Source organism: Vulpes vulpes, chromosome 13 (assembly GCF_048418805.1).
Source record: "Vulpes vulpes isolate BD-2025 chromosome 13, VulVul3, whole genome shotgun sequence".
NCBI lineage: Eukaryota > Metazoa > Chordata > Mammalia > Carnivora > Canidae > Vulpes > Vulpes vulpes.
The window spans coordinates 75,790,480-75,809,043 of NC_132792.1; the positions used below are offsets into that span (position 1 = coordinate 75,790,480).

The 18,564-nt window shown below is 36.2% G+C and overlaps 1 protein-coding gene across 1 annotated transcript in view; it reads left to right on the forward strand.

Annotated features, from left to right (window-relative positions):
- PXDNL (peroxidasin like) overlaps nt 1-18,564 on the forward strand; it is a gene marked incomplete at its 5' end in the record, with an annotated part of 490,956 nt that overhangs the window by 369,736 nt on the left and 102,656 nt on the right. The window contains 4 exon segments of the mRNA XM_072733704.1: nt 1,988-2,154; nt 5,997-6,263; nt 10,149-10,265; nt 12,613-12,771. Of these exon segments, the coding sequence (XP_072589805.1) occupies nt 1,988-2,154; nt 5,997-6,263; nt 10,149-10,265; nt 12,613-12,771 (710 nt within the window).

The window sequence follows — 18,564 nt, forward strand, 5'->3', positions numbered from 1 at the left end:
ATTTTAAGGAAACTAAATCATCTTTGGAAAAGGTGAAATTCCATTATCGCTGGCATATTCCTTTGAAAGTAGGTTTAATTGGGTTCAAGGTTAGATGATTTTAGAATTGTGTTTAAAATAATTAGTTTAATACTAAATAAGACTTTTGAATTTGTACAGTTTTTTAAAAAATGTTTTCTGATGTTCATTGTGTGTTACTGACATTGAGTAGTTGTTGCAGTTTATACTCATGGGTATATCCAGCATCTAGTTTCTTATGCCTTGCATTGCTGGCCATTGAAAAACAATATTGTTTTTCCTGAAGCTAATCTCTTCAAAAATAGTAACTTGAAGTTCTCATTGAGTAACTGGTTGTTCTTAAAATTGACATTTTTAGTGGGTGAAAAAGAACAGATCACTCCACTCTGAAAGAATGAAACATTCTTTTAGAATGTGGAATATAGCCCTTGTGTGCTTCTTTATCCTTTGTGATGAAAATTGCTGAATAAGGATGGTTTCTCCATCTCTTTAACATGCTTTAGTTTTTACATATATGAAAATAAGAGGAGTTATTATTCTTCAGTGTTGACACATTTTTAAATTAGTAGACAGATGTTTACTTGGAAGCCATTAGCTTTGTAAAACAAACAAATTAAAAAAGAGAGAAATGAAATCCTCTCAATGGACTTTTTCCTCTATAAAGGGTTTATTGGTGGGTGACATATAGTTAGTGTTTCATAAATGCTTATTAAGTGATGAATATGTGTTGGGGGATTTTTTTTTTATTTTAAATACATTCATAGTAGTAAGCATACATCTATATTCCTTCTCACACATGATTATTCAGTATTTTTAAAGGGGAAAAAGTACCCTGGTGAGACAAAAACATTCTGTAGAAACTTCGGACATATGTTTATGTGTCAATAGCTTTGCATTTATTGCTAAAGATAACCCCCAAAAATCACCAGTATCTGAATCTTCTGGATGATAGTCTTCACTACTGTGCTTTTCCATTTAAATTGATAATAGCATTTTCCTAGTATTTCCAAAATGGTCCAGTTAAGGTAAAAGAGCCTAATATCCAGCAACTGGGTAAATGGTTTTTGCTTACTTAATGCCACGTTGTGTAATTATCCTTAGGCTTTGAGTTATGTTGCCTTGACCCGAAATATTTTCCTACTCTTTAACAAAATATAAATGCATAATGAATGACTTACAGAGAAGAGATACAAAACTCACATATCACCATTTGATGATTTCTCTCTCTCTTTTTTTTTTTTTTTATTTTTATTTTTTTTTATTTTTATTTATTTATGATAGTCACAGAGAGATAGAGAGGCAGAGACACAGGCAGAGGGAGAAGCAGGCTCCATGCACCGGGAGCCCGACGTGGGACTCGATCCCGGGTCTCCAGGATCGCACCCTGGGCCAAAGGCAGGCGCCAAACCGCTGCGCCACCCAGGGATCCCCTCTCTCTTTTTTTTTTAATAGGAATTCAGAGATAAAACAATGTGCTGAAGTGTCTGTTACACTGGAGACAATGGCTTCAGTGTCTACATTCACGCTGTCCTGGAAAGCAGGACATTTAAACCTCTTTCCTTTCTATCATGTCTTGACTTGAAACCTGTGTGTAGGCTACAACCTCAGAAATAGGAAGGGACAACTAAGATTTAAATTAAAATTATCTGGGGACACCTGGGTGGCTCAGTGGTTGAGTGTCTCCCTTTGGCTTACAGCGTAATCCTGGGGTGCTGGGATCGAGTCCCATATTGGACTCCCAGCAGGGAGCCTGCTTCTCCCTCTATCTATGTCTCTGCCTCTCTCTATGAACAAATAAATAAAATCTTTAAAAATATATAAATTAAAATGATCTGAATTATGAAGACAATTTGAAAAATCAAGTCAATATACATGGAAGATATTTTTAAGGTCCTATATTTTCAGTCTTGCTAAGTGTTTTAAATAGGACTGGGATTAAATAATGTGTATGTAAAATGTGTGTTTCCAGCCACTCATTGGATTTGAAAGATCATCGACTTAATTTGTTTGATGATGGGACACTCATGATTCGAAACACTCGAGAGTCAGACCAAGGTGAATATCAGTGTATGGCCAGAAACTCAGCTGGGGAAGTTAAGACACAGAATGCTATGCTTAGATACTCCAGTCCTCCAGGTACAACTTTTTTTTTTTTTAATTTTACTGATTGAACTTAATGTAAATGCATTAGTTCTCCATCAGTTATTTGCACTAGAAAATGACTTTATATTGCTTCTTTGGAATGCTTAAAAGTAAAACAATTGCTGTTGTCTATCACTTCCTAATCTTTTACAGAAACTTGAGGTTTTCTTCTCTTGAATTTTAGTTTAATTTCCTGCCTTAGTTCTATTCTTTTCTAATCACAATAGGTGCTGTCCCAAGACTGCTATCCTCCTTTTGATTGCCCATCCAGCTTCTTCAGAACATCATCCAGCATCCGCAAATGGATTCCATCCTCAAATGGAATCAGTGATACGTAGGCAGGACTATCATCCTTTTTAGCAAATCATTGAATTATTCATTCATAATCAATTCACTCACAAATATTTATTGAATGCCCACTGAGCTAACTGTTGAAGATTATATAGTTAATAACTTGTGCTCCTTTAACCTTCCAGGAGCTTTGCTTTATTTAGCATAATTTCAGTGGTTTATATAAACCAGACACAGTAGCTGTGACAAACTTTTAGTAATATCATTTTCAGGAAGGTGATGGAAATAGTGAGAAATAGAGAAATATGTCTCACCTTACCAGGTCTATAATCTATTAGGTGATAGCCATAATTCAATAAAATGATAAATTTTATGATGGGTAAGGAAAGGGGATAGAAGCATAAAGGATAATTGTGTGCTGGTAAATATTTATTTTTATTTTTTAAGAAATATTTATTAGAGAGAGTATGTGTGTGTGTGCACAGGACGTGGGTGGAATGGACAGAGGAAGAGGGAGTGAGAGAATTCTCAAGTAAACTCCCCCCCCCCCAAGTATAGATCAAGTCACCATGGGGTTTGATCATAACTGAGCCAAAATCAAGAGTTGGATGCCACCCAGGAGCCACCCAGGAGCCCTGCTGGTAAATGTTTAAAAACCGTCTCTGGGGCATGAAGGCAAAACCCTAATCCACAGTATTTGTTAACGACTGACATGCCATCACTGAATTTGGAGTTAGGAAAAGTTGTGTTGTAGCACACCATTGCATAGAATTTCCACCAGGGAGATACAATAGATGCTAATGATCTCAAGACCCTGGATAATAGTAAAATACAAACTAATTAGAAGTGGTAAATGTCAGAATTTATCTTTGATATTAATGAGATTTATTTAATTGTAAGTTCATGTAATTTAATTTTTAGCAATGGCTATGCTTAACAACCAGCTTGAAAAATTCCAAAAATCTGATAACTGACTCTCTAGAGCCAGCTCCAACGTACCTTTGACAGAGGAGGAGCACTTAGATCAGACTTGGAGATCTGTGTTCATTCAAGAAAGGATTTTCCATGACCAGTGACATCTAAGCTGAAAGCAAGAAGTACAAAAAAGCCAGATAAATAGGATTGGAACCTTATCATAGTGGAAAGGCAGTAAAGGTAGACAGAGCAGGGCACACTCAAGACAGAAGTTCTGGCTGCCTGGAGGATGCAGATGAAGGGCCATTGGGAATTACATGAGATTTGGTGAGCTCTAAGTTGAATCATTCATGACTGTACTCTAAGTGTGATCAAAATGAGATTTTTTCTTTTACAAAGATCTCTCAGGCAGCAGTTTAGAGGACAAGCAGGAGGACAGAGTAAGGTGAGGAGGTCAACGGCCTGTAGTGATAATGCAGAGGAGAGTAGTGACATTGGATAGGGCAGTGACAGAGGGAACAGAGAAGACAGCCCTGAACTAAAAGTTACTCCAGCAGAAATAATGCACTTGACTGAATATGGGAATTCCTTACAGAGTTCTTCAGCAACTTCTGATTGGCAAACCCACTAGCTCCTTTTACAGCATTATTCACTTTGCCCCCTGGGTCAAGCTGGACACTGCATGCAGGAATACGCCTACATTGACTTGGGGGCATCACTTTCTCCTGATCCTTTCCTAAGGTCCTCTCCTCCTTTTCCAAGGTCTTCAGTCTGCTTCAACTGTGCCTTCCTCACACCCTCCCCACCTGGTCTTCATCCAGTAGGCCTGCCCTAATCACATTGCTTCCTCTTCTGTTGAGCGCTCCTTGAGTTTTAAAGCAATTCCCAAATATTTAACTTGAATAATTAATGTATATTTCATAGATTTTACTGCTTTAACTTTCCAGAGGCTTCTCTGAGATTTGGATTGATCTCACTACTGCCTTCTTCCTCGTTTTCATGTGTAATTTTTTTTATGTCTGTCAAGCACATTCACCTGCACTTCATCTTGTGTTTGCCATCACTACTGATATTATTAATATTATTAATATCTTCCTAAAATTTCAGATTCAGCCTTTCACTGTGATCTTGTCTTCATCAAGTGTCTAGATACTTGGTTCCAAGATATTTCAGATTATGTTCCTTTTCATTTCCACTGCCATTGATTAACTTCCACTGCCTTTTGTACCTCAATTATTATAATAGTTCTTTCCATTTTTTTCTAGCACTTTACACCTTCCTGTAATATAATGATTTCCAAGGTATATTGTAGTTCTTCAGACTATGTGGTATGTCTTCTGTCCTCATAGCTAAAACATAAGCTTAGGAGGAAAGGAGTATCTTGTGCATCTTTATATCTTTTTAGCATTTAACATTTTATCAAGCTTGAGGCATTCAGTATTGTTAAAATTAAGTTAAATCTTGATTGTTGGGCACCTGGGTGGCTCATTGGTTGAGCATCTGCCTTTGGCTCAGGTTGTGATTCTGGGGTCCTGGGATCGAGTCCCATATCGAGTTCCCCACAGAGAACCTCCTTATCCCTCTGCCTATGTCTCTGCCTCTCTCTGTGTGTCTCTCATGAATAAAGAAATACAACTAAAAATATAAATCTTGATTGTTGAATCAGATTAAATAAATTTGTTTCTACTCTTAATGGTATATTCATCTTAGAAATTAAGGAGCCCCCCAAATTAAACTCAATAATTAGACATTTTTAACACCCTAGAAAGTCTTTAATTTCTGTTGGAGATTTCCAAGAAAGATGATACTTATATGAATCAATGATTGGAACACCTAATATGGAAGTCTAAATTTTGTATTTACAAGGATACTTAATGGGTCAGTTTGTATTATATTTGCCTGAAAATGACAGAAAATTTGATGATAAATGGCTTAAAACCTGTGTGTGTGTGTGTGTGTGTGTGTGTGTATGTGCCTGTGTATGCTCAGGCACAATTTGTTCATATGCCACAAGCAGTTCAGTAATCTGGACAGAGCACCCACCTTAGCCCAAAGCTCTAATATCTAATGATATCTTTCTATTCCTCAGTCCTTCTCTTTTAGACCTTTTTCTCCCCTTCATAATTTTCACCTCGTGGTCCCAAGTCAGCTCTTGTAACCCAAACTCATGCCCAAAAGCCAAGTAGCAAACAGGAAGAAGAACAATGACTAGTGGGACTGTTCTTTTCCAGTGACAGGTGCCTTCATGCCATTGGCAGAATGGTGTCCCATGATACACTCAACTGCAAGGGAACCTGAGAAGGGGATATTTTTCAATGGGAACATTTGAACAGTTAGCTCCCAAAATTTAAAAAAAAAAAATAGGTGGGGACTAGCAGTGTCTGTGATATATCGTGGCTTCAAGGGAAGCAGTCTGTTAAAAAAAATTACATGTTTATTGTCAAATCTAAATTTAAGATCCCGATGTTTTAGATTTTATTATTTGAGAATTTAATGTACGTGCATCACATTTTAGTATAAAGGCATTTTGAAATTAACAAATACTTAAAAACCACAATGTAAAAAAAAATAATAATAAACTTTCTTAACTGCTACTGGTTGCATTTTGTTTGTTTTTCTCTTTAGTTTAGCCAAGCTTAGTTTTATAATCCAGCCCCAGGACACAGAAGTTTTAATTGGCACCAGCACAACTTTGGAATGTATGGCCACAGGCCACCCACAACCCCATGTTACTTGGACTCGGGGCAGTGGTGGGGCCTTGGATGGATCCAGGCACCTGGCTACTTCTGGAGGACTGTACTTGAAAAATGTCACCCTGCAGGATCACGGTCAATTTATCTGTCATGCCAACAATAATCAAGGCACTGTTCAAGCTACAGCAAACATAATTGTACAAGGTATGGGAGCAGGAGGTCATGATTGAAATGTTCATGCTGCCACCCTTAGAAAATTATTTTTCAACATAAAAATAGTAAAGACATGTAAATTAGTGAAGAGATTTTTGTATTTGCCATTTTTTTTTTTTTACATAATAGAAATTTCAAAACTAATCTGCTTCACATTAAAACTTGATTTTTTTTCACTTCAGGCTTTATCCAAATGCTATAATCAACCATGAGTAACAAAGAGATGAAATCATTTGGCGGCAAACTGTCAAAAGATATTTGTGCTTCCATATACTTTACAGGCGTAGGAGAGACACTTCAGATATGAAAGTGAAAATGCTGCGCCCTATGTTCATAGTCACTTACCAAGCTGTCTACTGACATAGCTTGGGGACATGCTGATGGCTCTTATGGGCCTGGGCTGCCTAACAAAAGCAGTAATAAAATTATTCCGAACACCACAACTAATTTACATGCATGGGCCTGTAATCCTGTTGTAAAGAACTCGTGCTTTTCTGCTATGCAGTTATTCTTAACTGGGCTGTCCCTCCCTTTCTGTTGTGGCGGTTGTGAGTGTGGGTTCAGGTATGTGCATGTGTTCTTGCACAGCACTCAACACTCCTTGTGGGCTCAGAGGTGTAGTAAACACGCAATGTAAGTCTTATTGGAGCAATGCCAAAAGTCCTGTTGCATCCCAAGCCATTTTTCATCAGCTGACAAGAGTACAATATTTTGCAGTGATAGATTTTAAGAGCTTCCTGGAGCCATGAACATTATAATTTACTTAAGAAGTTATATTATTTTACTTAACATATTTGTATGTTATCTAGCAAAAAAAAAAAAACATACCCTTGGAAATAGAACAAAAACAGGTTAGAAACATGGATTTGGGGCGACTTTGGGGCTGTGAATGTGAACTTCTGGAAAGCAGTGGAATTGGCCTCCTGGAAGTCGCAGTACTTTATCCATCCTGGGTTTTCAACATTCAATAAATGTTTTCTGAATTGCTTTTGCTTAACACCAACTCTTTAATAGAAATAGATCAATAATTCCCTGTTTCCATTCATAGGTCTGAAGAAAAAATTGAGTTTCCCCTAGAAATGTTAATACCATGAAAAACATTTTCTATACTCTAAAAAGGTGTAGAAATGAAATTTTTTCTTGAAGATTTGGTAACACCTGGGGGAAATTACTTTTAAGGGACCCAAACCTTACTTTTACACTTTCTTCGTGTCAGGGTTGAGAAATGCTTGCAAAGAAATAGTATTTGAGGCCTTTTTTGCTTGCATTATTTTATATTTAATGTCTGGTATTAAGAAGCATAAGGCCCAATCACAAATTTACACTCTGACAGGTTCCTTTATTTCATGCCGTTCTAGACTTTTGTGTCTTGGCTTCTTGTGTTTAGTTTGCATTTCTGTTTTCTTCATCTGCATCAGTTCATGTCTAACCAAACTCTGACATTGATGGTGCTGTTCATTTCTCATACCACAATATGCTAACGATTTCTTTTTACCAGGCAGTTTCCACTGAAATTGCCATCTGCTTATCTTTTGTCCCTTGTGACCGTGTAGTTGGATTACTTGTAGGTCTGCATGTCGAGATTTTTAATTGGTCTTGAAATGGTCCATTAATCATTCAATACACTTACAAAAGAGGCTTCTTTTATTTGCCTAGTGCATAGACTAAATATTTTAAGATGTACCCTTTTTCTGTCATCTTAACAGATGTCCTATCAATTTTCTTTAGTTCCTTTAATGTCCATTTAAGCCAAGAACACAATTGCCCACAAATTAACTTCCTTCCTAGACTGGCTGAACAAATGATAAAATGGAAAAGGAACAGTTTCAACAAAAGGTGTGAATCACAGGATGGGGCACTTAGATGAAAGGGCTATAGTTACCAATGATGTAAATAAAAATGCTTTTTTGTATGAGGCATCATGGTTTTGTAAAATCCACCAGAACACTTCATCTAAGCACATGGGACTTTAGTATCAGAGGTGACACGATGGCCACCATTGTAAGTAGAAGGTCCAGAAATGTCAGCTTATTATTCCTGTTGAATTCCTCCTGCTTTTGTGATATTTAGCTCTTCTGGGTTTTCTCTCCATTAGATCAAAATTTCTTCACTGAGCTAGCAAACAGGTCATTTTATTGTTAGGAAAAAATGTAAAATGATCATTTACTTTTATGTATTTCCTATTTTTTTGGTAAGATTGGTAGTCTTGAATTAAAAATATCATTTTCTATGAGAACCTATGAAATATAACAATGCCGGACTTGGATAGTTGTGAGTTTTAGTTATTATTAAAAAGTTAAAGTCAAATTTCCCAGCATTTGTGCCTTGACTAAATGACTTGCTGTAATTACTACCTTTTGCTCTTCTACTGTGTTATGAATCCATTTTTTAACATAGAAATATTTTTGGCCATTTCAGGTCATTTTAGCAATTTAAAAATTTCGTGTAATATTCTGGAAAGAAACATCAGGCCGCGTGAGTGGCCTAAATTCTCACTGTGTCTTTGAGAGTTATTCAGCTCAACCTTCCCCAGCCCGAATTTCTTCATCTGTGCAACATGGAACCTGAGACTGCTGATCTGTGGCCTATTTTCCACCTTGACTTTTCTAAGACATTCCTGAGGGATTTCATGAATTTGCATGACCTTATAATTTTTCTTTTTTTTTAAGATTTTATTTATTTATTCATGATAGAGGGAGAGAGAGAGAGAGAGAGAGAGAGAGAGAGGCAGAGACACAGGCAAAGGGAGAAGCAGGCTCCATGCTGAAGCCTGATGTGGGACTTGATCCTGGGACTCCAGGATCACGCCCTGGGCCAAAGGCAGGCGCCAAACTGCTGAGCCACCCAGAGATCCCAAATTTATCTTTTACCATTGTTTATCCTAGTGCCTTACTTAGAATTGAAGATTTTTAAAAGTCTTTATTACTTGCATACAATATGAAAGCTGAAACAAATACAGTTTGCCAAATATTATTTGTTTTATCATGATTTATCTTTTTCTAAAGATTTATTTATTTATTCATGAGAGACACAGAGAAAAGGCAGAGACATAGACAGAGGGAGAAGCAGGCTCCTCACAGGAAGCCCGATATGGGACTTGATCCTGGATCCCAGGATCACTACCCCAGCCAAAGGCCAGCGCCCAACCACTGAGCCTCTCAGGCATCCCTATCATGATTTATCATGATTATAAATCCAGATGGTGAGAAAAGCAAAGAGAGGGTTAGTACAAGGATCGAACAGCAAGGAGAAGGGGTCAGGTTATCTCAGAAAGTTGTTTTGAAAATGTCATCACTTAGGAATTATTGGAGATTACCATGCCCTTAAATGGTCATATAGATTTGTTTTTCACTCTAATGAAAGAGTCATGAATAGATTATATAACTGTATATGCAGCTATTTGTTATTTAAACAAATTCAATTGTAAAATATCTGAATGTTTGGAACTCTTGGAATTTTGACTTAAATGTGACTTTTTAAAAGGTATCTTATCACTTGTATAGAAAGCACTTTTTTCCTGAAATTAATGGAGCAATTTGTTTCAAATTGTATACTGTATCTGAAAGTTTGGAGGCAACAATTTTGTTAATGGCTCAAATAAAATTTGTAGTTTTATTTAAACTCTGAAGAAGATTCCATAAGGTTTAGAAATAATTCCTTCTTACTATCGCTTTTCTGCTTTGCAAACCAGATATATATTTTTTTGTTTTTTTTGCAAGCAGGCACAAGCACCTACACATTCTAAGTAGCTTTTGGGTAAATAATTGGAAACAGTGTCTAATTAAGCAACATATTTAAACATATTTCCTTGTTTCTTTACTATGAACAATTTATAAAGTAATTTTTAATATTGATATAATTTTTCATTCTATTTAGCTCCTCCACTATTCACAGTAATCCCCAAGGATCAAGTGGTGCTAGAAGAACATACTGTAGAGTTTCTCTGTGAAGCTGAAGGCAACCCACCTCCAATAATCGCCTGGACCAAAGCAGGTATTAGCATTTCCACCAGTGACTGTGGGAAGAGATAAATACCTTCTTTATTATGAGATATAAAAAACAGTTCAAACTAATTATCATAGGTATATTGTGGACATGAAAGCATCACACAAAACATAATCTTTGAATTAAATATGTCATCATAATTTCTGTTATGTGTTAAGTTTCAACATTTGAATATGTGGCCTTCCTCAGATAATCTGTCTGCAACTCAGTTTCCTGATTTTGTTTTTGTTTTTTTTTTTAGTTCAGTCATCCTCCCACCCACCTTCTCTCTGGCAACCACCAGTTTGTTCAGTTTCTTGATTTCTAAAATAAAATTATTGGACAGTTAGTGGTTTTAAAGATTTTTAAAGTGGCAGAACTCTCTCTTAATACAAAGTAAAATTGTAATTGCAGTGAAATTAACCATCAGTAAGACCCCAGCATGTTAGGTGGGTAAAGACAGCTGCTGTCTTGGATGCTTTTTGGGGGGCACCTGGGGGCCTCTGTCGGTGAAGCATCTGCTGCTGGCTCAGGTTATGGTCTCAGGGTCCTGGGATCAACTCCGCATCAGGCTCCCTGCTCAGTGGGGGGAAGCATTCCCCTCTCCCTCTGCCCCTCCGCCCACCTGTGCTCGCTCTCAAATAAATAAAATCTTTTTTTAAAAAAAAAAATGAGGAATGCTTTTTTAAAAAGATTTATTTGTTTTAAAGATGTATTTATTTATTTATTTATTTATTTGAGAATGATACAGCACAGAGGGAAAGGGAGAAGCAGACTGAGCAGGAAGCCCAATGTGGGGCTCGACCCCAGCACCCCGAGATCATGACCTGAGCCAAAGGGAGATGACGAGCTCAGTGAGCCACCCAGGCGCCCCTAAAAGATATATTTATTTGAGAGAAAGAGAAGGCTAGAGGGTGTGAGTGGAGGGAAGACAGAAGGTGGGAATCTTCAAACTGACTTCCTGCTGAGCATGGAGCATTAAAAGGCTGGGCTCCATCTCAGGATTCTTGAGATCATGACCTGAACCAAAACTAAGAGTTGCTGGATTAACCAACTGAGTCACCCAGGTGCCAAGAGAACTGCTGTCTTTTAAGTGTGGTGTGGTGCAGGGTGCATGTGAGGGGCCAGCACTTTCCAGTGATCCCTGGGGTATAAGAGAATAAGGTCCACACTATGCGATGAGAGCTCCTCTGAGATTTCTATGGTCTTGGAATTGCTAACTTTTATATTAATTCAGGTAACTAGGTTAAATTCTAAACACATCAACATTTATGATTTTCTTTTGGCTAAAATTTTTGCTCTCATCTTTATAAGAGTAGAGTGGGTAGGAGATGAACTTTGAAGCCAGAAATCCAAGATTCACATCTCCCTCCTACATTTACTAGTTGTATGACCTTGGGCAAGTAAGTTAACTGTGGTTTTACCAGAGTTGCCTTATCTATATGCCAGGAGTGACAATAATGGTTGTGGGGATTGTTTTGAATGTATTTATACTATAAACATTTAGAAGAGTATTTGTTTCATTTGTGTACATAGTTATTAAAGGTTAACTATTTGTCTTTGACGTAGATTGTCACTGAAATAGTTGAGAATGACAATCCATCAACTTGTTAATGGCCACAAGGAGTGAAAACTCAGCATAAGCTCAGATGGGTTCAAGTGCAAGGTTGCCTGGGGGGGTATGTATGGCTGTGAGGATCAGCAGCCTGAGTGTCACAAAAATGACCATTTTTAAGATGCTGTCTCAGCACCTTAAATGTTGTAATTCCATAATTTTTTATATTCCAAATATTTTATACATATGATAAATGTTATGAAGGTATTTGAAAATCGTATTTAGTAATCATTTGGAGAGGTAATCTAGGAATAAAAACTATTATTTAAAAAAATGAACAAATGCAAAAACAATTCCTCTCCTAGCCAAATTTTGCCTTGTTTGCACTCCATTAAGTAAAAAAATGGGGTGATGAAGCTATATAAGTAAGTGTGGTCGGTTAGCCTGTGCAATACCTCACATGCTCCCTTAGGCAGTTTAGCTTATTCTAACAGTAATGAGAAGCCACCATAAGCAAGGGTAGTGTTGGATAAGGTTAGTTTTGAAATTTGGACTCTAACTGTGGAAAATAAAACTGAGGGGGCAAATATGAAGTTGGAGGAATTCATTAAGGGGGCTGACCAGTTCTTCTGCTGGGGGCTGGTCAATATAGTATTAGGAGCAGCTGTCACAGTATTGTGGCATGGAGGATTTCCAGAGAGTTCCCAACCTTTACCCAGCACCGGAAGATAACACAGTTCTAGCGGTCAGTTCCTGAGCCATAACAATGCCATACAGAGTATTTTCTTTCCCTCTTAACAGGTGGGAAGCTCCCTCAGGAAGGTCTACATACAGTTCTCTCCTCTGGCACTTTGAGAATTGACCAAGTGGCACATCATGACCAAGGCCAATATGAATGTCAGGCAGTCAGTCCATTGGGAGTGAGAAAAGCGTCTGTCCAGCTGACTGTAAAACCCAAAGGTAATGTGTGCTGTGATTGGGTTTACACACCTGAAGAGTGCCTCTTCATGTGCTGGGGGGACTTTATTACTTAGTTTTTATTTTATAGGACCTAAGAAATTGCAAATTCGATAACCTTTAAATCCGTCTTTTTTTTCAACTTGAGGATTATATTTCTATTAATGTTAATTATTAATATAAGGTTTTCTTTCAAAAAATATCATTTTGTGTTTTCTTACATTTTTTGGAAAGCTAGCTAATTAGCCCTACCTGCAGAGATTAGCTCTCAGATACATTCTCACACTTGATGGTCTGAGTTTTGGTCTTATATTGATGTATTTTTTATGCTCAGGGTTGTTGGGAATATACTACAGACCTTTTCTTCAGACTCATCATGAAATACAATGCTTTGGTTTATTATAGTAGTAACATTCTGGTATGAGGTTGGGTTATTTGTTCATAATTTATTGTTAACTGACATGTAAAAAAAAGAAAATTCAAGGCTTAAATTTTGAAAGATAGTTCCAATAGAAGAATGAGAAGTGGTTTTTATTAGGTACTCTTGAAATTTCTTCTTAGTTACTGGCTTATGTTGAAATGGAGTAACTTAGTTACAATACATAGAAAGTGCCTAAACTTCATTTTTAACATTGTTTTACATTAAATATAATTTCCTGTATTTCTCCATAAATTTTCTATAATTTATTTTGGTGTAGTAAATCTAAATTCAGAGGTAACACATATTTAGATAAAAGCATATAGAACAGAGACAAAGGTTAGCCAGATGTAGCAATATAAATGTAAAAAGAAATGTTAGTAATGTTTTAAGTGTTCAGTGATGCTGAGACATAGACATAAGATTACATTGCCTAATATCTATGTGCAATCTAGTATTGGCCCCTTTCTCACTATATTTTCAATATATCAAATGCTTATTATTATTTATTTGATGGAAGTTGATGTTCTATGAAGAGGAAAAAAGATACTAGGGAAAGGATTCAAATAGCAAGTGAAATACATGGGAAGATTTGAAAACACTATTGAAAGATGAAGGGAACTGTCATGCCCTTGGAAAATCCCATTTCTTTGGTTCATCCTTTCTAAGAGGAAATGTTGAAATCTGCTCTGCAGAATGTTTAAAACTTTTTTTTTAAATTTTTTTTTAATTTTATTTACTTATGATAGGCACACACAGAGAGAGAGAGGCAGAGACATAGGCAGAGGGAGAAGCAGGCTCCATGCAGGGAGCCCGACGTGGGATTCGATCCCGGGTCTTCAGGATCGCGCCCTGGGCCAAAGGCAGGCGCTAAACCGCTGCGCCACCCAGGGATCCCTGTTTAAAACTTTTTAATTGGTTCTCAACTAATTCAACTAAAATTAAAAATGCTAATATAAAGACCTCCTGATTTTTAAATTATTTTAAAGATTTATTTATTTGAGAGAGAGAGAGAGAGAGCACTCATGGTGAGGAGGAGAAACGGAGAAGCAGAGAGAACTCAAGCAAATTCTGCATTCAGCAAAGCCTGACTTGGGGCTTGATTTCATTACCCTGAAATCAGTCAGATGCTCAACCAACTGCACCACCCAGGCACCCCTATATTAATATATTTTTTTAAAAGGAGTTTATATTAAATCAATACATTATGGTCAAATAAAATATAGCATTAAGATGCTGAAGTTAATGGTCTTAGCTTTGTCCTCTTTTTGCCCCATTGTTACATCCTTCCACCTGAATAGACTTGCTCTCATTGACCTTCTAGATCTCAACTTAGAAGCATGCTCCTTCTCCAAGGATTTCTCCACTCTCTAAGATATTTTAAGGTGCCACTATTGAAATTAATATTAGAATATATAATTAAATCTGATAGTTGACACATATGGAGGAATTTGATAAATTTATAAAATATCCATAACTAAGAAAATATGATTAGCAATAGACACAAATGTAGAAACAAAAAAAATTTTTAATGAACAGAGAGCCTTACAGGTTGAATGTACACTATGTGAATGGAGTGGGAGAGAGGGCCATAGAGAGGAAGTGATTAGGATGGTTGGTTGAGTTAGAATGTATCAGAGCTTGACTATACTATGGAACTTTCCAATTGTTGGCCAGATCAATTATGTAGAATATTAATCAGCCCAAAATGAATAGTTAAATGTTGGAGTAAAAAAACACTAAAAATAAGAAACCATTAGCTCTATGACTTGCCAAGTGATGTGTTAGGTGACCTGAACGTCCATGACAGTGGGATTGGAAGAGTTAATGAATTCAAGTAAAATATAACAAGTGGAACCATTTTATCTCTGAAATTATTAACAATTTTTTACCAATAACTACCCCTACAGTATTTTGCAGAACCCATTTTGTGTGTATTGAAGTGTTTCTCAAAGTGTTCTCTGGATTGTCAGTGGAGGAAATTTCCAATTTCATGGGGGGGGGGTTAGGTTAAACTATCTCATAATAATAACAAGATCTTATTAGCCTTTTCTAATAGGTTGACATTCGCATTGATAGTATCACAATAATAGTGGGTAAAAGTGCTAGAGCCTCAGCATAAACCAAAGCAGTGGCAACAAAGTGTACTAGTAATTTGTATATTCTTCTTTTGCAGTGGGGAAAAGAAAGTAATTTTATTTACAATGTTATTGATAAAACAGGGGGAAATACTACTTTTATTAAATCTTAGCCCTTTAGTAGATGCATCATGAAAGAAATTGGCAAAAGAGGCTATCAGTTGTCAAACTATGATGTAGTATCAAAGATTTTTAACAATTATCTGAAAAAGCTTTTAAAATATCCCTACATTTTACAAATACTTATCTTTGTGAGGCCATATTTTACTCATATACTTCAACTAAAATGACTAATTGCAGGAGATTGAAACTCAAAGCAGTTATTCAATTATTGAGATTTGCAAAAGTATAAAATAATATGCCACTCCACTCACTACTTTTATTTTTGGAAAATTAATTAATGTTCATAAAAATTTTTTATTTATCTGAAAATTGTACGAATATATAATTGTAATTTTTGAATAAGTAAATACATTTTAAAGTTCTTTGATTTAATTTCTAATATGGTGAACATAGTTACATATAGCAAACATAAACAAAAGCTCTTTGAGCTTCTCAATAATTTAAGCATAATGTTCCTAAGATTAATGTGATTTATTAACATTCATTTGTTGGATCTTCTTTTCCTGATTTCTAGATCTTTCATTTTTCTTTCTAATCCCATTAAACTTTTTGTTGCCACATCATTTTACTTGCCTTTCTCATGTCTACCCTTTATGTACCTTGCTGTATTTTCAACAATGTGTATTCATTCACTCCGGAGACACTTCTAACCTTTAGCTATGTGATAGTTTTGTTTTTTTTCCACTAATATTTTGCTCAAGTATATGCAAATATATATAAAAATTGGATGAAACTCATAATTTTATAGAAACATATAATTAATGAAAACTAATTCCAGAAGAGATAGAAATATAAATAGAATATAGCAGGAGAGAAAAAAGTTGCCAAAGATCACAGCAGTGCAGATACCCAGCTGTTACTCTCTGGCATAGCTGAATAGATTGTTAATTATCCTGAATATTACACTTGCAAAAGAGCACCCTCTGATAAGAGAATGTGGCCATGTGGTTTCCCAAGGAAAATCATCACATCTACAAATAACAAAAATTCTAACACCATTTAGGTTGTTTCAGGAATTAAAAAATAATAAACACTCTAAAAATATTTTTAGTAAAACAAACCTAAGCTTCATAATAAGAATTCATTAAAATATATAAGGGAAAAACTATCTTGTGTATGTAAATAAATAAATATAATTATAAATCATAAAGAATCCAGTGGCATATGAAAACATATTTGTCCATAATTAAGTGGTTTTCATTCCAGAAAGTCAAAGACAGTGCAATAATAAGAAAGCTATTAATATACTTTATCATATTAATGGATTTTAGAAGAAAAATCAGGATTCTTGCCATAGATGCTAAAAAAGGCAGTTGATAAAATTCAATATTTATTATAATTAAAAACTCTCAGTTAATATAGATCTGAATAGACATTTCTTCAACATGATAAAATAGATTTACATACCTGCATTTTTTGCATAGATATACAATATAGTTTTCCTTTTTTTAAAAAAAAGATTTTATTTATTTATTCATGACAGACACAGAAAGAGAGAGAGACAGACAGAGGGAAAAGCAGGCTCCACGCAGGGAGCCCAATGTGGGACTCAATCCGGGGTCTCCAGGATCATACCCCAGACCGAAGGTGGTGCTAAACTGCTGAGCCACTGGGGCTGCCCGACAGTTTTCCTTTTATATACTTTAATTAATTTTTAAGATTTGTTATCAAATTATGCTTGCTTTACTGAATTAATTAGCCAGAATCCTGCTTAATAGAGACATGGTATAAATATTTTCACTAAGGAAAGGTTTCTGCTGTCAATACTGTCAATTAATAGATATTTGGAGAGACAAATCATTTCAATAAGCCAAGAGACACAAGAAAGAATAACCAAGAAAATTCTGAAAAAGAACTATAATTAAGGAGGACTTATTATACTAAATTATAAAACATATAATAAAGCTACATAAATTAAAACAGTAACAGATAGTACATTAAAACAAAACATCTAATCTACAAATTGATTCCCTTTCATATGGGAATGTCATGGTGAAAAAGATGCCATTTCCTTTGAGTGAAGAAGAGATAACAATTCAATAAAATTTGGGGGAATTACTGAGTAGACACATACAAATTAACACTGGGTACATATGATGCAGATTTTGTTCTGGAGAGTAAGGAAGTTTATGTGCCTGGCCCTTCTTGAGATCTGTGTCATAGCCTCTTCCACACACATCTCTACTAGATCTTCTCTGCTTTATGTAGCCCCGCTCCAGCTTTTTTTTTTTTTTTTGGTGGAGTGGGCTTTAGTGCTTTCCTAATGTTACTGAAAATGAATGGTAGTTTTATGAACAAAACTGTAGTACATTTCTGTTTCTCATCCTCCCTGTTGCCAGTGGACCATTTTTTTAATAAAAAATGGAAATGTCACCCTTATGTCCCCAAACCACAAGGCTCCACCTCTTTCTTTCAATACTTAAATCTCACAATGTATAATGCCCACAGTTCTTTTCCTGGCCTTCTCTCAGTATAGGCTGGAGCAGGTGACTCCAGTAGGTTGGGGTGTCCATCTGAGTGTAGGGAGTGGGAAAAGACAAGGTTTAGTTTTTTGTATACTTACTTCTTTTTAATTCAATTCTTCCTGCCTACAGATGGCCAAGAAGGAACAGAGAGAAAGAGATAGGTTCACTGATGGGAAGCCAATGGCAAGATGGCTCTCTCCTTTTTGTTGCTGCGAGGTCTTGTCTGATCCTCAAGGTCCTCTGCATGGCTAGTTCTCCAGCATCATATGAATATTATTCAGAGATCATATCAAGATTCCCCTACTGCTTATTTCCCTGGACCCAGCTTCAGCATGTGGACTTTTATTTTATTTTTTTAAAGATTTTATTTATTTATTTATGAGAGAGAGAAAGAGAGGCAGAGACACAGGCAGAGGGAGAAGCAGGCTCCATGCAGGGAGCCCGATGTGGGACTCGATCCCAGGTCTCCAGGATCACGCCCTGGGGTGAAGGTGGGCACTAAACTGCTGAGCCACCAGGGCTGCCCAGCATGTGGCCTTTTAAACTTAATTGTTTTCTCTCACAGCTGATTATTCCAAAGCCCCTGCTGATATGGTTTCCTCATTCAATGGGTAGTTCACAGTAGTGGTATTATTGTTAGAGAGGAAAGGCA